This window comes from Gracilinanus agilis, chromosome 4 (assembly GCF_016433145.1).
Source record: "Gracilinanus agilis isolate LMUSP501 chromosome 4, AgileGrace, whole genome shotgun sequence".
Lineage (NCBI taxonomy): Eukaryota > Metazoa > Chordata > Mammalia > Didelphimorphia > Didelphidae > Gracilinanus > Gracilinanus agilis.
In genome coordinates, this window is record NC_058133.1 from 97,081,532 (window position 1) to 97,102,472 (window position 20,941).

The 20,941-nt window shown below is 34.8% G+C and overlaps 1 protein-coding gene across 2 annotated transcripts in view; it reads left to right on the plus strand.

Annotated features, from left to right (window-relative positions):
* The window catches only part of CFH (complement factor H), a 167,608-nt gene that overhangs the window by 125,239 nt on the left and 21,428 nt on the right, over positions 1-20,941 (plus strand). Inside the window, exons 16-20 of one of the 2 annotated variants that reach the window (XM_044676386.1) lie at positions 4,433-4,609; positions 5,767-5,976; positions 8,503-8,676; positions 9,526-9,702; positions 20,448-20,624. In XM_044676386.1, the coding sequence (XP_044532321.1) occupies positions 4,433-4,609; positions 5,767-5,976; positions 8,503-8,676; positions 9,526-9,702; positions 20,448-20,624 (915 nt within the window). The remainder of the gene's footprint in view (positions 1-4,432; positions 4,610-5,766; positions 5,977-8,502; positions 8,677-9,525; positions 9,703-20,447; positions 20,625-20,941) is intronic. The other variant, XM_044676387.1, reaches the window with a different exon arrangement.

A 20,941-nucleotide genomic window follows, 5' to 3' on the forward strand; every position in this document is an offset into this window, starting at 1 on the left:
CCTTATACTATAGGAATGGAATAGAAAATATATATTGATTAAATATGATAAGATAAAGACTTTTGTAAAAGGTGTCTCTGAGATAGAAATAGGAAAGAGTTCTGGACATGAGCTTGGAACTCTGGAAGGTGTGAACAGGCTGAGTTCTGACTTTTGGTCTATAACTTCTGAGAGGTTGGTCTTTGACTTGGGAGGAGAAAAACCAGCTGAGAGTTTGTTCTCTGGATCTAAATCTGCTGTGGAGAGAAGGAGGAGAGTCTCAGAAACCATCTTGGAGGTTTTTACACTTCCCTCACTTTGGAAATTTATCGTGGAAATGAACTCATAAGATCTGCTGAGTTGGGGAACTGTTTGTGGAGAAGAAAAGACCAGAGGGCCACTTGTCTGAGCTCTGGGAGCTATCCCAGAGTTAAACTCTGGTGAGTTAGTTGCTGATCCAATTGGCTAACTGACTCGGTTTACGTGGAGACACTTTTGACAAAATTAAGTTACTTTTAATAAGGATTATAGTTAGATTTAGTCAGATAGTGTGTTTCATGGGGGTTTTTTTAGATAGAGGGAGGAGTCTAAAGTAATTTCAAGACCAGAAGAGTTTGTCTTGTGATGAACATAGAAAAGTAGGTGGAGATTAGTTCCTTGTAGCATTAAGGTTTCCTTGTTCATAATCCTTACAGTTTTATCTTTAAATTACAAATAAATATATTGTTATTTATTTGTATAGATAAAAAATAGATAAAAATAGTCTCCAAGAAGCTGTGTACTGGCCTAGTGAAAGGAAGCTACTCCTCACTTTCCTGGAAGGAGAAGAGGTGATTCACCACAGTATCCTCCTAAAACTCATCCTTTCATACCCCAGTACTTGATTTATACACCTTAATACTTCAATACAATAAGGATGATATTAGAAATTAAGTCTTGTTACATGAGCTTAGAGGTAAGTAGAGAAGCTGACTTGAATAAAAATTGGAGTTTGGAATACATCTGAGACAGAGTGTCAGGTTCAAGTGTTGACAGTGTGTGAGTTGGCGGGAGTGGCTGTGGCTCTCTCTCTGAGTCCTGGGAGCAGGTGACATCTTCTTTCTTCTTCTTCTTCTCCTCCTCCTCCTCCTCNTCTTCTTCTTCTTCTTCTTCTTCTTCTTCTTCTTCTTCTTCTTCTTCTTCTTCTTCTTCTTCTTCTTCTTCTTCTTCTTCTTCTTCTTCTTCTTCTTCTTCTTCTTCTTCTTCTTCTTCTTCTTCTTCTTCTTCTTCTTCTTCTTCTTCTTCTTCTTCTTCTTCTTCTTCTTCTTCTTCTTCTTCTTCTTCTTCTTCTTCTTCTTCTTCTTCTTCTTCTTCTTCTTCTTCTTCTTCTTCTTCTTCTTCTTCTTCTTCTTCTTCTTCTTCTTCTTCTTCTTCTTCTTCTTCTTCTTCTTCTTCTTCTTCTTCTTCTTCTTCTTCTTCTTCTTCTTCTTCTTCTTCTTCTTCTTCTTCTTCTTCTTCTTCTTCTTCTTCTTCTTCTTCTTCTTCTTCTTCTTCTTCTTCTTCTTCTTCTTCTTCTTCTTCTTCTTCTTCTTCTTCTTCTTCTTCTTCTTCTTCTTCTTTTCTCTCTCTCACTTTTTATCTATCTCTCTGTAAAAGGGAAAAAAGTATTTTTGGTCAGATATATTAATATTTAAAGGTGTGGTTACCAAGGAGCTGAATAAATACCAATTCATAAATTGATTTTAGTAATTTATTTAAAAATATATGAAAAAGTTGAAGTAGAGAGATGAGAAGAGGGTCGAGTAATAGATCTAACTTAAGGAACTAGATTTGTATTTAAGTCTTGGCTTTATGCTGGCAGGGCTCCAAAGGCCCAGCCAGAGAGCCTAAAAGTTGTTTAACAAAGGGTTTAGCCACAAAGGGCTTCTCACAATCAAGGGAGCCTCTGGGAGGCTGGTACCTCCAGGGAAGCTAAGGTAGTCAGCTACATGTAGTTCTAAGGGAAAGATTTAAGAACAGTCTCACCAAGTTCATGGTCCTAGCCAAAGCTTCTTCAGGTCCAGTCTCAGGCTGAAGAGAGAGTCCAAGGTTCAAGCTAGAGCTTCTTCAGGTTGAAGAGAGCTGAACTCATTGAACTCTCTTTTAAAGGGGCTTCTTTTGCATCACTTCCTGTGCCTTCCTCTTAGTTTATGTGTTTAATCACAACAGAGCTTTTCTTAAGACTATCCAGGAGGCAATCAGTAAATTTTGATTCGTCACTCACTCTAGCACACATTGGGTTACAGACCTCCCAACTTGTGAATTAAGTGGGAATATTCTCACCTTTGGTGATTAGATTAAGGATAGGCAGGGCAGATTTAATTCCATTTTCACACTCTTCACTATCTGAAGGGAGAAGGAAAGGAAGAAAAGCCTTAAGGAGTTAAGTGATTTCCTTTTCCAAAATGTGATTGTCTATTGCTGTTTCATAAATTGTTTTATCTCTGAAAAGGCCAAAGAAATACCTGGTCTTTGGTTTGGACTCTAAGACTGTTAAGACTCAAAGTCCTAACTTGGCTCTTGCTGAGGCTCACACAGCTGGCCTTTGTAATGTTTATAAAATGGAGACAAAGTTGAGAATTATATACTTCATATAAGGATAATAGTGTTTGTTTATTGTAGAATAGGGAAATTTGGGGTTAGTCAGATCAGAAAAGATCATTGTAGCCTGTGGAAACAGGAGAAATGGTTCCTTGAGGAATCAGGGAGTTTTATTTTGAGTGAAGTTAGAATCCCTTAGAATTAGAAATCCTTTTATATCCTTATATTCTCAATAGTTTATTTCCATATAACAAGAATCACCTTAGTGTCTTTACACCTGGCCATGAAGAGAAGTTCACTGATGAGCTTCATGTCACTTATATTAAACTGAAGATATTTTGTAAGCACAGGAAGCAGAGTATCTAATCAGTTTGTATCCATAACCAATTCATTAGCATATTATTTTTACAATACCCAGATTTTACTTTCACCTGTTCATCAAACTCCACTGACTCCTTATTACCTTTAGGATAATAGTACTGTAAAGTAGGTGGAATTATTATCCCTATTTTACTAATGAGGAAAGAGATAGCAGTTAAGTGATGTGACCAGTGTCATACATATAGGAAGTATCTGGGGCTGGATTTGGATTCATGCATTCCTGATGTCAGACCTACTGCTGTATCCATTGTGACACCTAGCTGCTTATAGAATATGGTAAATATGAATACATGAAACTATATCTTGGAAAATTGAGTTGAAAGAAGATAGTAGAGTCATTTTTCAGGAATCTAGCAAGTGAACAGATTAATATGAAATGAGGTTTAAAAGGTCAGTAATGCCAGCTTGAAAATTTCATGTTATGGTTTAAAAACAAGCATGAAGTTGATGAAAGATTTTGAACAGGTGAGATATATAATCAGATATGTGTTTTGGGAAGATTATTTCAGTAATATCCTAGATGAAAGACTGTCAAGAGGAAAGACTGGATTTGGGAAAACCAACAGGCTACAATAATGGATCTAATTGAGAGATTATGAGAGTCATAGTCAACTGAGAAATGGAAAGAAAGAGGCAGAAGTCAAAAATATTAGAGTGATAGAATAATCAAGACTCATCCTGGAAATTCAAAAGAGGGAAGAATCAAGAATGCCTCCAATATGAACATGCATTCAATTAAATTCTCTTTTTTGTCTTTGGATATACACTTAAACCTCAATCAACTCCTTTATTTGTTTTTCTAAACAAAACTTGTGAATATATGGTTCATTTAGTTTATCTTCTGGTACTCTTTATACCAACAATGTCAAGATTGAAATGATTCAATTTCTTTAGGAGTAGTTCAATTTTATCACTAGAAGATAATTTCAAACTTAGTGAAACCCGTTCTAAGTTGAAGTTTACATATGGCCTAGAAACCAAAGCATTCTTTGGACCTCTTTATCCCTTTTCTTTCCAGTTTACCATCATCATTATAGAAGCAAAAGGGAATTGGAGAAAACTGGGATTAACTTTTTTCCTATTGGTTTCATGGTTTAACACAGCCAGAGAATATATTACAACTGACCATTCTCCCCATTATAAACTTAGTCTTGTCTTATAGAAACATGGTTGTTGGCCAGAATCTTACTTGAAATCTGTCCTGAAGAGGAGAACCTATTAGGGTCAAATTCTCACCATGATGAGCCAAATGAGTAACATTTAGTGGAGACTAGTGTCTAAAACTTGTGTAAATTAGAGATCCATAGAGGTAATAAGAGAAAGGAGGTTATGGAGAACAACAAATATTTCTTATAATCATAAGGCCACTGATTTTGCAAAATGTTTACAGTTTGTCCTCATTTGACTTGAACTTGGAAATTCTGTGCATGGGAGAAACTATAGCCTCTGACATACAAGCTAAGTATAATTATTAATAACAGAAATTATACCACCTAATATGAATGTCTTCCAGCAATGAAATCTTGTGCACCTCCACCACAAATACCTAATTCTCAGGATATGGATATAACAGTGAATTATGAGGATGGTGAAAAAATAGCTATTATTTGTAAAGAAAATTACCTTCTTCAAGGACAAGAAGAGATAATATGTAAAAATGGACATTGGAATTCATTACCCCGATGCATTGGTTAGTATTTCATATCTTGCCATATACTTTTCCTTCAAAAATGATGTGGACTTTTCTATCTGAGGCGTCTAGAGATTAGTAAGGGCCATATGACAATAAAAAGTAATCTTTTCAATTTTCCCTAGAGTTATATGACTCTGGACATGGGCAAATTTGCTTCCTAGAAAGCTGCTTAAGAACATGAAACAGAAGATATCATTTTGTTGTGTTATTTTCTACTATCTGGAAAGTCCCTCAGATTCATCGTGGTGGGTTGGTTTTTGTCCTTTGTACTTAGAATTTTGACTCATGAATTGGATTGAAGAGAGACAGAGTTGTACAAAGTAGTCAGCCTCACTCTCTCTTCCATAGCCTTCAAAGTCCAGTGGCAAGACAAAAGTCAAGGTGACTGATCATGGCCAGGGACATAGTGGATGACCTGGCTTTCTTTAATGTCTAATCACCTTCAAAGCATTCATAATACCTGCCTTTGCTGCCTTCAAGACCAGTTGGAACAAATTCTTCTAATCTGCCCCATCTGCCAGGGAAGGTCTTTGGATATCTTGGGTAGACACACTCTTAACTCACAGATACCCTCAACTTTCTTTAGCCTGCCTACCAAGATAGTTTGCTTGGTTGTGACTGTGGCCCATGTTACAGCTTCTTGGAGCCACAGGTGAGAGTTGAGTGGCAGGTGGACACCAAAAGAGGAAAGAAGTCCTGAAAAGGACTTAGCAAGTCTCGCACGGTGAATATTAGTGTTCCCCGAACACACCAATGAAAAAGAAGAATGAGTCAGTCACATAAATAGTCAATAGAATAGGATATTAGGAAGAATAATAAGGGGAATATGGGATCATAGATCTAGAGCTGGAAAAAACTCTAGAGATAATATAGAGTCCAACAACTATCTTTGCTAGATTAAGAACCTGTGACTGAGAATTTAAATGGCTCACCCAATGTCAAACATGTAGTAAATGGCAGAACTGGAATTTGAATTTGTATTTTTTGACTCCAAGTTCAGTGCTCTTTTCACTGCATCATGGCTTTTGTAAAATAACTATACATTAAAAAAATTGTTTGCAGCTATATTCAATACAAAAAGATGTTTATTTTTTGTTTTCTCCTAACAATTGTATTTGACACTGTTTTATAACCATTTTCTCTTCTCTACATAGAAAAACAGCCATGTTCTAAACCACCAGCTATACAATATGGATACATTAATCCAGTGAATACATCAGAAGAAGATAAGGACAATTTGGAGCCCAATACCTATGCACATGATACTATAGTAAGCTATCAGTGTCAACAGGGTTTCATGATAATAGGAGAAGAGGAGATAAAATGCAATATGGGAAAATGGAGCTCACCTCCTCATTGTATTGGTAATGATACTTCTTGGCAAGTTTTCCACAAGATATTAGCTCTAAACACTCACAATAGAATCAGTCAACTAGAATGTACTAAGTACTTGCAGCGTGCCAGAGCATTAGGCTGGAGAGATACAAACAAAAATAAGACTATCTATGATCTCAAAAAAACTGATATTGAACTAGAGAAAACTTATGGGCAAGCAGTTGGAAAATGTTTTCTCTGGTATGAATTAAGGGGAGGTTGATTCTTCTTCTTTTTTTAACCCTTACCTTCCATATTGGAGATAATACTGTGTATTGGTTCCAAGGCAGAAGAGTGGTAAGGGCTAGGCAATGGGGGTTAAGTGACTTGCTCAGGGTCACATAGCTAGGTAGTGCCTGGGGCCAGATTTGAACCTAGGACCTCCCATCTCTAGGCCTGGCTCTCATTTCACTGAGCCACCCAGCTGCACGATTATTATTTTACTAGGCACCAGAATTCAGTCTTCCTGTCCCAGGAGGATAATTTTTCTTATTCCCACATTGTACCCTTGCTTTATTCAATATGATGATGTCAATTTTAGGAAATAAAACCTAGCAAAGATAATACTAGACAGATTCTCTTCTCATATGCAACAAATGCATTCTCTGTTTCAAGGAAGCTATAAGGGAATCATACTGTAAACTTCAAAAGACTGTGTAAATATGAGACAAAACCTCTAAAATTATCATTTCCCAATCCCTTCATTTCACAGATGAGTGAACTGAGATACAAAGTTATATAGTGATTTTGGCCACCAAAATATGGCAATTTAATAGTAGAATAAGGTCTAGAACTTGTTTTCTACCTCACATTTGACAGCTTTTTGTACTTGGCATTACTGCATTATCATCAACAGAATGGAATACAAAGTTCTGTTCAGTGCACTATTCTGCTTTTTCTATGTGTATGGTTTTTTTTTCCCTCTGAGTTACTAACACCTCAGAATATTAATCTGTGCATTGTCACAGTCCTTCTCTCATGTCTAGAACGCCCTCCCCCTTCATCTCAGCCTCCTAGTTCTCTAGCTTCCTTCAAGCCCCAGTTAAAATCCTGTCTTTTACAGGAAACTTTTTGAGTGAATCCATCATTATAGGAACTTCCTTGCCTTAATAATTTATAATTTATCATTTTCATAGTTTGTTTATATATACGTTGCATGTTGTCTCCCCATTAGATCATGAGCTCGTTGAGAGCAGGAATTCTCTTTTACTTTCCTTGTATATTCAGGATTCAACACAATGTTTGATTCATTGACTGAGTGGAATTTTCAGTGTGAGAAGAGACTTTGATCAAAATCAGCTAGAGATTTCCAATATTCTAATTAGTGATATTCTCTAATGCTCAGGAGACAATCAGTGACTTTCAGTTTATCTTTCTGAGAGGTAGTAAAGCTGAGTGACTTAAACTACTGTGATAAGCTTCTAAATATCACAAATCAAAACTCATCTCTAATTATTATTAACTGTATGATACTGAGGAAGTTAATTTACTTTCATGAGACTCAGTTTCCTTATCCACAAAAAGGAAATACTAATCTATGTAGGATCTATTTCACAGAGATATTAGCAGGAATTAATGAGATAAATAATATAAACTATTGAACAAATTCCAAATCACTATAGAAATGCCAGTATTATTATTAGTCAGAAAGAAATACCTGAAAATACACTTTGAAAATGTTGTTGCCTAATTATACCTAAGGTATAGTATCATGCTGCTAATTCTTCTAATATCAATATCTAACATTGATGGAGCACTTTATTTTTAAACCATTACCTTCTATCTTAGAATTGACACTAAGTATTAGTTCCAAAGCAGAATAATGGTATGAGCAAGACAATTGGGGTTAAGTGACTCTCCCAGGCTCACACAGCTAGGAAGTGTCTGAAGTTAGATCAGACTCTACAAGCTCCCATCTTCAGGCCAGTCTCTCTATCCACTATGCCACATAGCTTCCCCAATATAGCATTTTATGTGTGCAGAGAATTTTACAAGCATTCACTCATTTTTTTCCTAACAATAATCCTTGGAGGTAGGTGGTATTAATGTCATCTCAATTTTACTTACTAAGAAACTGAGGCAGCAGAGGTTGTGACTTGCCCATTATCAAATAGTTACTAAATATATGAGGCTCAGTTGAGACTCAGACTCTGCCCTCTCTTCTGTGCCACCTGGCTATACCTAAAGTTACTTTCTAGAAGGTCTACATAGTGAATTCCATCTAAATAAATGTCATAATAACACTTTTTAGGACAGATGGTGTTCTTTCAATTTCAACAAAATAAATTACCAGATTTTTATTTTTTTTTAAACAAATTTCCTGTTTTCAGTGAAGTTAATTGATTTGAATAAAAGTCTTTGTAAATAAATATTATTTATGTTAATATAATACACATTATCAAATATTATGATCTCTATTATAATTTTATCATAATAAATATTTGCTAATATTATATATAATAAAATAAAATCTTTGAAATTAACATAAAGACTATATTTTTGTCATTCTTTTTCAGGAATTCCATGTAGAGAACCACCTCAAATACATAATGGTAACCTTCCTAAAGTGTCAGAAAGATATGAATTTGGAGAGGAAGTGACATACACATGTAAAGAAGGTTATAACATTGATGGACTAGCAACTATAACTTGTAATGGTGGAACCTGGTCTAGTCCACCACAATGTAAAGGTAGAAGATCTTTCCTTTATTTTCAAGGACAATTTAATTTTTTTAATATCTATATCTAGCTTGGAAATTATTTCTGAAAGTTAACACTAACATGACCAAAAAAATATAAAACACAAATGTAAAAAATAGGTATGATTCCCCCAAATCAACTTTTGAATTAAAATTGTCTAAATGTTAACTAGAAACTTAAAAATTCAATGCAAAATGGAGAATAATTATAATGCAATAACTTTATAGTCATCCAATAGATTATCTTCTGAAAAATTCATCTGTTCTTTAAAAAAGTAACCTATGCTTCACAGTATACTGGAGGTTAAAAAAACAATTTCTTTGCTTTCTAATTTCTTCTCTGCACAAAGTTAATAATCCCACAAGAACTCAACAAGTCTATCGACATGCCCACAGGTACCAGAAAGTCCTTTTAAACCTGAATGACTACCTTATCTTAAACAAAATTTAGCAGAATATGGCTTATTTCATACTGATGCTGGTAATTTTCACTTTCTTTAGTTTAAATAGTCAGAGGATCAAAAATTTTTACTTTTAAATTAATTTGAATAAGCCAGTGATATTTTGAAGTCCCTTTCTTTCCGACTAGAGTCCCTATAAATTTCTCCTTAAATGTGTCCCTTTCGGGGGAATTCATGCTTTTATTTATTTTGAATCCCCTTTCATTCTCTATCCTAGTTAAGTTGTCCTGGGAAAACCAACAAAAAACCCTAGTACTTTCACGTGTTGAAGTAAGTGCCTTGAAAAACAAAAGTGTATTTTACTACCATGTTATTGCAGTGATTTGATTGATTATATCTTTCTTTAAAATGCAATTAATTTCATAAACATATTTTTCAGATGTGAGATGTTCATACCCACCCAGATTTACTAATGCTGACATGGTTGGTACTCAAAAAAGATATTATATGCCAGGAGATAAAGTGGTTTATCAGTGTCTATCAAATTTCCAGCCTGAAAGATCAACTGAGGTAATTTGTACAGGACCTAACTGGAAAGGGGATCCTCAGTGCAAAGGTATTTACTAATTTTTTGGATTATTTTCCCTATCCAGTGGTTTCATGGGTCTGGAGAACTACAAGGAAACTTATCCATGGTTTTCAACTCAGTCTTTGAGAACTGCATGGAATATAAAAAGGTTAATTGACATGTCCAAACTCATTTGATCAGTGTGAGGCAAAGATGGTAGTTTAAACTAAGTCAACCTGATTCCAAGAAAGAGTCTATATCTCTTATGCCTCACTAATTTAATTAAACTGCTTAATTAAAAACAAATTGCTTAATAAAAACCTGGGCTCTATGAGGGCAGGAAATGCCTTAAATTTTGGCAGAACTTAAATTTTGTATGTCCTCCAGAGCTTAGCATGAGGATTTTTAAAAACATTTGTTGAATTAAAATTATTTGAGTTATGTGTGCAGTACAATACAATTCATTTCTGTATAAGGAATTAAATAATTTTTTATTATAATCTTTCAGAAAGAGTTTGGTGGTCTTGCCTTCATTAATGTCACTTCTATTTGTTTTTATATTCTCAATAAAATGTCATAGCTTCTATTTTATCTTCTTTCTTCTGGATATTTCTGATGTCTTTTAGACTACTGAATCAATTTCTTAGAATTTTCTCTAACATTCTCTTCCATGACACTGGCTTTATTCCTTCTCTGTCTCTTCTGCTTCCATATTTTCTTTTCTTTTTGTAATCATCATTGTCTCCTATAGTTCTTAGGTGGATTTTCTATTAGGAAGTTCTCTAAGATTACAGTAATCCCCCGTGAATTGTGGATATTTTACATCTCTTCTCCCATCTTCAACCTTGACTTATTCTTTCTAGTTCCACATTCTTCCTATCTCTAATGTGCCTCATTTTGAATCTCTTGAACAACTTCAGATTTAATGGGATCTATCATTACATTGATATGAATACTCCTACAAATGATCCAGATACAGATACAATCCATACATACATACCCATGTTGTATGACTTTTGAAAAAGTCTTTTGGCCCAGTAGTCCAATTCATATGGATCTCATGATCTCATCATTATAGGCTTTACTTCTAACTATGTAGACTGAAGCTGATCAATGCCTTCCTTTCCTGTATGACTCTGGTACTTTAATTTCATAGAATCGTAGTGGAGGATTCACTCTACATGAGAGAAGCATTTCTTAAGATCTGTTGAGGTTGAAAAAGTATCATTGGAAAACATTGGATTTATATTGCTTCTCCCTTGTTTACATTATATGATCAGTCCAAGTCTTCTTTTAATTAAGTATTTCTCTGGTGACAGTTTCTCTGGTGACAAATTTTTGGTCCATTTTTGCTTGATTCCTTGTTTGAAATGTTTCACAGTCTGAAACTGCCCAGTGTACATTTCTTCATCTCATTTTAAGCGATCTTCAAATATAGTTCTTCAGAGATTTCAGCTCTGTGACTCACCATATAAATTTTGTTTTTTAAAAGGGCCTTTAATTTATTTATTATATAATTTATATTTATTATTATATATTATTTATATAATTTATTATTATTTTTGGGTTATTAAGAAAATTTCCTGATTTCTCAGAAACAAAATCAGCCACACCTGTTCTCCAGCTGTTCAATTTTGTCTCATTAATTTGTCTGTTTGTAATGCCTATCCAAGATGAGTGTATACACATGAAATGGAGACAAAATGTCCCAATAGCAAGAAGAATTATATCCTACTTCTCCACCAAACCTTCTTCCTGAAGATCTAGAAAGTCAATTCATCAAGAAAGTGACAGAAATCTTAAGAAAAACCTAAAGAAAATTACAATGATTTTTCCCCCAACCCAGGAGAGCATAGAGAGACAGAAATCTATAGACACTAGTGCCAGGATATGTCCAGAACTACAAGGCAAGAAATGAACTAAAATTGAGAATGAGATTGACAAGGGCTGCCTGGATACTCATCTGTTCCTTTGCCCTAATGTTGCTTCAAATTAGACTGGATGATGGTCCTGCCCTATGTAAATCCTCAAGTAAAGGCTTAAGGGCAGCCCTATGTTAAGGGCTAGGTTGATCCTGGTTCCCTCTCCACTTGGCCTCAGTGGTGGCCCTGCTGTGGATGCTGGTATGACCTTGAGTCCTACTCTGACTGCCACTTCTGGAATTCTCCATGATTTGTGCTTATTTGGCCCTTTACTTTACTGTACCGAACATTAATGGATTATGGATTTTTGTCCTCTTGCAGCCAGGGATCAAAACAGGCTGGACTAGGTACCAGTCTGTCCATGTCTTCTACGAAACAGGGCATCTTAAGAGCTTCATTTTCCATGTTTCATGGCATGTCTTTGTTCAAAGTCTCCCTAGGATTCTGGCAGTATTATTGTGTAGTCTTGAACAAAATGGAAGTTTTAAGTAATTTGCTTTGGTTTTCTTTCTCAGTGCTTCTTCTAATTATTTTCTTAGAACTTGCTTGGGATTTTATGGAGATCTGGGCTCCTCTAGTTCCCAAATTTCAACAATTTCTAATTGTTAGAGGTGCAATATAGGAGGTCTTTAAGACTGTATGATATCCAAACACTCTAAAGAGTGGCCAGAACCAGAAAAAAAGGTTTTGTGATAATATATAACAAAATAAATGAAAAATAAAAAAGCATAATATTAACCTGTGATTTTCTCAATCAATATGTGGACTCTAGGAATCCTTATGAATAATATAGTTACTTCATTTCTATTTGAACCTAACATTACTGCTCTCTCAGAAAAAAAGAAATTAACTGACAAAAATATTATTGAGGAAGAAAGATTTTTTAAAGATAATTTGGATTACACAAAATTTTTTAAAGTATTGCATGATGAAAAATCAATGAAATAAGTTTGAGAAGTTTCAGGTTAAGATGGCTACAGAGTAGAAGCAGGGTTCTTTTACTCTCCTCACTACCGACTACCAGCACACCTCCAAAGGCCAAAATAAATCCAAATGAAAGAGGGGACCCAACAATAGGGCACAGTATTGAAGGTATGTTGGATTTGGGCACTTCCATGCTATAAGGGGGGAAATAGCTCCTATCAAAAAGTGAGCTGATCAACACTCCCCCACTCCACCCACAGTACCAGAGTCAGAGGCCACACACTAAAGTTAGAGCAAGTGGGGGTACAAAATCTCCTTGGCAGCTAACTGTCACTACTAGAAACTTGCCCCTGAGAGCATCAAAACTTGCGACCCCAGGAGGCTGGAGAGACAGACCCGGGGCTCAGGAGTGGGGCTGAAAGAGGCAGCAAAAAGTGGAAGAAGCTCAGCATACTGATACTCAAGGGAAAACCTCAGGTGAAGGAGCAAGTGTGAACCCATTTCTGGACTCTGGGCAGCCAACTAGGATCATGGAGGCAGGGATGAGGTTCAGAGCTCAGACAGCAGAGAGGCCTACCAGACAATGGAAGCCAGGAGACTCACAAAGTAGCCTCAGGCAAAAACTGCTCCTTAGCTCCATACAAGGAGAGCCTGCTTGCCTTACTCAGACTTCTGGCTGAGAAAGCATAATGATGCCAAACAAGGCCCAAAGAATAAACACCAAAAATACCAAGAAAAAAGCTCTAACACTTCATAACTTTTGCACAGAAAAAAACCAGAAAACAGAGGAGGACAAACAATTAAAGACATTCAAACCTTTCCAAAACAATGAAAATTGGTCACGAGCTCTTGAAGAGTTCAAATCTGAGATCATGAGAAAGATGGAAGAGATCTGGCAAGAAAAGTGGGAAAAAGTGGCAGCTGGGTAGCTCAGTGGAGTGAGAGTCAGGCCTAGAGACAGGAGGTCCTAGGTTCAAAACCCAGCCTCAGCCACTTCCAAGCTGTGTGACCCTGGGCAAGTCACTTGACCCCCATTGCCCACCCTTACCAATCTTCCACCTATAACAAAATACACCAAAGTTCAAGGGGTTAAAAAAAAAAGAAAAGAAAAGTGGGAAAAAGTTCAAAAAGAAAATAAGTTTAAAAGGCGGAATTTCACAATTGGAAATTGAGGTTCAGAAATCAAATGAAATGATAAGCAAATTGAAGACCAGAAAAGACAAGCTAGAAGCCATGAAAAGCCATATAGATCAGACAGAAAAGGAAAACCAAAAGATTATATCTAAAACCGGTCTTTAAAGGCAAGAATTGGGCAAGTGGAAGCCAATGATGTCACAAGACAGCAAGAATTAATAAACCAAAGTCAAAAGACTGAAAAAAATAGAAGGAAACATGAAATATCTCAATGAGAAGATAATAGATCAAGAAAACAGGTCTAGAAGAGACAATTTGAGAATCATTGGTCTTCCTGCAAAAGCAGAAATTAGTAGAAATTTGGACTCCATACTACAAAAAATTATCCAAGTAAACTGCCCTGATGTTCTTCAACAAGAGGGCAAAATAGACATTGAAAGGATCCGTATATCACCCTCTACACTAAACCCCCAAATGAAAACCCCAAGGAATATAATAGCCAAATTCAAGAGTTTCCAAGTAAAAGAAAAAAATCTTACAAGAAGCCAGAAAGAAACAATTCAGATATCAAGGAACACCAATCAGGATCACACAGGATCTGGCAGCCTCCACACTACAAGACTGCAAGGCTTGGAACATGATACTCAGAAAGGAAACAGAATTGGATCTACAACCAAGGATCACCTACCCATCAAAAATGACTATATACTTGCAGGGGAAAGTATGGGCATTCAGCAAGATAGAAGATTTCCAAGTATTTCCACATAAAAGACCAGGGACTAAACAACAAAAACCAAGAGAAACATGAAAAGGTAAATAAGAAAGAGAGGAGAAAGAAAACTCTTATTTTTAAATTTGCTTCTTTAAAGGCTTCAATAAGAGCAAATTATTTGTATTCCTATATGGAGAAATATGTGTAATTCTAAAAAATTGTACTCATTATTATAGTAATTAGAAGAATTATTCATAAGGAGAGGTTGGAGTACTACATGGTCTAAGATGATATGGGTGGGGGGAAGTGGGGAGGGGGAATAGAAGATGACACCAAGAGAAACTTGAAGGAATAAGAAAAATAGGATAATCTATACTACACAAAGAGGGCATGTGAAGGGGAGGGGATGAATACTATTATAAGAAGGAGAGGAAGAGAGCATTAATAGGAAATACTTAAACCTTACTTTCAGCAGAATTAATCCTGAGAGGGAAGAGTAGCTAGATCCATTGGGATATCAAATCCTATCTAACCCTATGAATAAAGTCAGAAGGGATAAACCAAGGGGGGAGTAAGGTGGGCAGTTCTTAAAGGGAGGGGAAGGAAGGGGGAAGGGAATTCATTAGGCCTTAAAAATAATAGGAAAGGAAGAGGGGGTAGAAAGGGTAGTAAACTAAGGGAGGGGACAAGGGAGACTGACTTAAAACAAACCACTGGTTTAAAAGGAAATAGCATAAGAAGAAGAGGTAGAACTAGGAAAGAATACCAAAATGTTAGGGAATACACAGCTGAAAATTATAACCCTGAACATGAATGTGTACTCGCTTATAAAACAGAAGCAAATAGCAGAGTGGATTAGAATACAAAATCCTACCATATGTTGTCTACAAGAAACACACATGAGGCAGGTAGACATACACAGGGTTAAGGTCAAGGGCTGGAGTAAAATCTTCTGGGCTTCAATGGAGAAAAAGAAGGCAGAAGTGGCAATGATGATTTGTGATAAAGCCAAAGTAAAAATAGTTCTGATTAAAAGAGATAGGGATGGTAATTATATCCTGATAAAAGGCAGAGTATAGATAATGAGGAAATAACAGTGCTCAACATGTATGTACCAAATGGTATAGCATCCAAATTTTTAAAGGAGAAACTGGCCAAGCTCAAGGAGGAAATAGATAGTAAAATTATACTAGTGGGAGATCTATATATTCCTCTATGAGATATAGATAAATTAAACCAAAAAATAAATAAGAAAGAGATAAGAGAGGTGAATTAAATCCTAGAAAAATCATATTTAATAGACATGACATTAAAAAATAATCTGTAAGGTCACATGGATGGGCAAATCAAAAACTAATTGGAAATTAAATAATATGATTCTCCAAAATCAGATAAAGAACAAATGATAGAAAAAAGTAATAATTTCATCTAAGAGAATGACAATGATGACACATTCTACCAAAATCTGTGGCAGTACTCAGGGGGAAATTTATATCCTTGAGAGCATATATTAACAAATTAGAGAGGACAAAGATCAATGAACTGGGCATGCAAATCAAAAAACTAGAAAGGTAAAAAATTAAAAATTCCCAGTTAAAATCTAAATAAGAGATTATAAAAATCAAAGGAGAAATCAAAAAATGAAAGTAAAAGAACTATTGAATTATTAAATAAGACTAGAAGCTGGTATTTTGAAAAAATAAATAAAATTGACAAATTACTGGTCAATCTAATTTAAGAAAGGAAGAAGAAAACCAAATTATCAGTAACAAAGAAGAAAAAGGGAGACCTCACCTCTAATGAAGAAGAAATCAAGGCAATCATTAAAAATATTTTGCCAAATTTTATGGCAATAAATATAGCAATCTATGTGATATGTATGAATATTTACAAAAATATAAATTGCCTACATTTACAGCAGAAGTAACAGAATACTTAAATAATCCCATATCAGAAAAAGAAATTGAACAAGCCATCAAAGAACTCTTTAAGAAAAAATCCACAGGACCATATGGATTCACAAGTGAATTCTATCAAACCTTCAAAGAACGACTAATTCCAATACCATACAAACTATCTGACACAATAAGCAAAGAAGGAGTTCTACCAAACTCCTTTTATGACACAAATATGGTACTGATTCCAAAGCCAAGTAGTTCAAAAATAGAGAAAGAAAACTACAGACCAATCTCCCTAATGAACATAGATGCAAAAATCTTAAAGAGGATACTAACAAAAAGACTCCAGCAGGTGATCACAAGGGTTATTCATTATGATCAGGTGAGATTTATACCAGGAATGCAAGGATGGTCCAACATTAGGAAAACCATTCACATAATTGACCATATCAACAAGCAAACCAATGAAAATCATATGATTATTTCAATAGATGCTGAAAAAGCCTTTGACAAAATACAGCACCCATTCGTACTAAAAACACTAGAAAGTATAGGAATAGAAGGACCTTTCCTAAAACTAACAAATGGAATATATCTAAAACCATCAACAAACATCATCTGTAATGGGAATAAATTAGAAGCATTCCCAATAAGATCAGGAGTGAAACAACGATGCCCATTGTCACCTCTATTATTTAACATTGTACTAGAAACACTAGCAATAGCAATTAGAGAAAAAAAAGAAATTGAAGGTATTAAAATAGGCAATGAGGAGACCAAGCTATCACTCTTTGCAGATGATATGATGGTGTACTTAAAAAGTCCTTAGAGGATCAACTAAAAACTTAGTGGATATAATCAACACTTTCATCAATGTTTCAGGATACAAAATAAATGCACATAAATCATGAGCATTTCTATATATCTCCAACACATCACAGCAGAAAGAGTTAGAAAGAGAAATTTCATTTAAAATCACCCTAGAGAATTTAAAATACTTAGGAATCTATCTGCCAAGACAAAAACAGGAATTATATGAACACAACTATGAAACCCATTCCACACAATTAATACTACATCTAAACAATTGGAAAAACATTGAGTGCTCATGGGTAGGATGAGTTAACATAATAAAAATGGCCATCCTACCCAAATTAATTTGCCTATTTAGTGCTATACCTATCAAACTGGCAAAAAACTTTTTTACTGAATTAGAAAAAAACTATAACAAAGTTCATTTGGAAGTACAAAAGACCAAGAATATCAAGGGAAATAATGAAAAAAAATATGAAGGAAGGTGGCCTAGCAGTTCCAGATCTTAAACTGTACTATAAAGCAGTAGTCATCAAAACAATATGGTACTAGTGAAGAGACAGAAGGGAGGATCAGTGGAATAGACTAGGGGCAAGCAACCTCATCAAGACAGTTTTAAATAAACTCAAAGAATCCAGATTTTGGCACAAAAACATACTATTTGACAAAAATTGCTGGGAAAATTGGAAAACAATTTGGGAGAGATTGGGCCTAGATCAACATCTCACAACCTATCCCAAGATAAACTCAGAATGGGTGAATGACTTGAATATAAAGAAGGAAACTATAGGTAAATTGGATGAGCACATAATAGTATACTTGTCAGATCTGTGGGAAAGGAAAGATTTTAAAACCAAGCAAGAGTTAGAAAAAAACCACAAAATGTAAAATAAATAATTTTGACTACATTAAACTAAAAACCAATGCTATCAAAATTAGAAGGGAAGCAACAAGTTGGGGAAAAATCTTTATAACAAAAAACTTAGACAAAGGTGTAATTACTAAAATACACAAGGAGCTAAAGCAATTGTACAAAAAATTGTGCAATTGTACAGAAAATGCCATCTCCCAATGAATAAATAGGGAAGGCACATGAATAGGCAATTTTCAGATAAAAAAAATCAAAACTATCAATAAGCACACGAGAAAGTGTTCTAAATCTCTAATAACTAGAGAAATGCAAAACAAAACAACCCTGAGGTATCACCTCACACCTAGCAGATTATCTAAAATGACAACAAAGGAGAATAAAGAATGTTGGAGGGAATGTGGCAAAATTGGGACATTAATGCATTGCTGGTGGAGTTGTGAACTGATGCAATCATTCTGGATGGCAATTTGGAACTATGCTCAAATGGCTTTAAAAGTCTATATGCCTTTTTATCCAGCTATAGCACTGCTTGGATTATACTCCAAAGAGATAATATGGAAAAAGACTTGTACAAAAATATTTATAGCCACACTCTTTGTGGTGGCAAACATTGGAAAATGAGAGAATGTCCTTTGATTGGGGAATGGCTGAACAAATTATGGTATCTATTAGTGATGGAATACTATTCTGCTCAAAGGAATAACAAACTGCAGGAATTCCATGTGAACTGGAATGACCTCCAGGAATTGATGCAGAGTGAAAGGAGCAGAACCAGGAGAACATTGTACACAGAGACTGATACACTGTGGTACAATTGAACATAACAGACTTCTCTACTAGCAGCAATGCAAGGATCCAGATCAAGCTGAAGGACTTATAAAAAAGAAAACGAGCCACATTCAGAGGAAGAACTATGGGAAGAGAAACACAGAAGAAAAACAACTGCTTGAATACATGGGCTGATGGGGATATTATTGGGGATGTAAGCACTAAATGATAACTCTAGTCTAAGTATCAATAATATGGAATTAGGTCTTGATCGTTGACTCATGTAAAACCCAGTGGAATCAGCAAACCATCAGCAAAGTGGGGATTAGGGGGTCTGGGGGAGGGAGAGAATATGAAATATGTAACTATGGGAAAATATTCAAAGTTTTTTAAAAATTAAAAATTAAATAATTAAAGTTAAAACAATAAGAAATTAGATTGAGAATAGAACAATTTCACATGTAAAAACTCCAGAATATCTCTTCTGAAGACTTTTTTACAAGAAATGTGTGGGGAATTCATGGAAATTGAGAACACTTTAAAAGCTTATACTAATATAGATTATTAATGTGCTAGAAAAAACTAAAAATAAATGTTGTAAAAGCATATTTAATGATTTCAAAGTCCTCAGTTTACCTCAAAGTACAGAAACTCCCAGTTTTAAAAGGATTTACTATAGACAGTAAGCCTATTGTGAGCTTACATTTGGGGAAACTCTATCTTCCCAGAAAAGTAAAGATACTCCCTCTGCTAGTTTAGTCAGAACAGCATTTAGTAGATTCCTCACAATACTGTAAAAATAATGCTAAATAACTTTATAGTCTGCAAAAAAGGGTCTGATGAAATCCAAAATTCTAATCCCTTCCTATGTTTTCTTCCTCTCTTCTACTCTCTACTTCTCAGACTAGCATTTTACAATATTGTCTCTTCTTTTCTATTACTTTAATCAAGGGTAAGTGAAATGCCCATGACTTGGAAATGAGCCTAAAAGGTTCAGTTATTTATTGAAAATCATCTAAACTGTTAGTGATACATATTCATCTAGATTACTGATACCTAAGACTTCCTGTCCACTGTCCTTTCCATTAAAAATATTGACTCAATGTAAAAACTTATTGAGGTTTCTTTTTCATTGTTTCTAGTCCAATTGGACCTTTGGGGTAATTATGAGTCTTTGGTAAATACTTTCCTCTTTAATTTTTGAAAATTTATGAATATATATTAGTATTATTATGGAAATATACAGAAAATTTCACAAATTCATTGTTCATGGAAAATAAGATAGAACTTTCTCTGCATAAAACTAGGAAAAAAGGAGGATTAATGGAGAGAAGATGCGATGTTATAAGTTTGATTCTGAGTTAGTGTTAAAGATGAATCTCTAAATTTAAAGTAGGGATTCTTTTGATGATGATATAAACTTTTCCTTAAAAGCTCTATTCTTTTTCTTTAATACTGCAGTGGACACATAACCAATTACTCCTTGATTTCTAACATTCTATATAACCCTTATCTATATTTCTCCATAAGTTCTCCATAAAACATTCATTGATTATACAGATGTTGTATTCTAGGGTGGGGGGGTTTGTTTTATCTCCTGATTGTAAGGCAGCTCCAGAGTTTTCTATTTGTTTTCAAAATTCTCTTCATCATTTCTAAAATATTGGGAACTTCATTCTCTCTTCAAAGAACTCTATATCTAAAATAACCAGTTTTATAATTGATTAAAATGCATCTTGAATTCTTTTTAGATCACTCTTGTGAATATGCACCTCATATTGAAAATGCTGAAATTATAACGAATATAAAGGATCGATATGAGCCTGGTGAAGTAGTGAGTTATAGGTGTACTGGATCTCTTAAACTGTATGGGAAATCAGATGTAACTTGCAACAATAAGACCTGGACAGACCTTCCTGAATGCAAAGGTATAGCACTATATGTAATCTTAAAAATAAATGAACAGAAGTATTAGGAGGATAACAAGACATGTAATTAATTTTTTAAATTTTTTTATTTTTTTAATAATTTTTTATTTTTAGAAAAATTTTCCATGGTTACATTAGTCATGTTTTTACCTTACCCTTCACCCCCTTCAGCCCCCCTCCACCCCCCGCCATAGCTAATTCTCATTTCCACTGGTTTTAATATGTGTGGTCAGTCAAGACTTATTTATACATTATTGATAGTTACTTGGGTGTGGTCTTTACAGGTCTACATCCCCAATCATGTCCTCATCAACCCA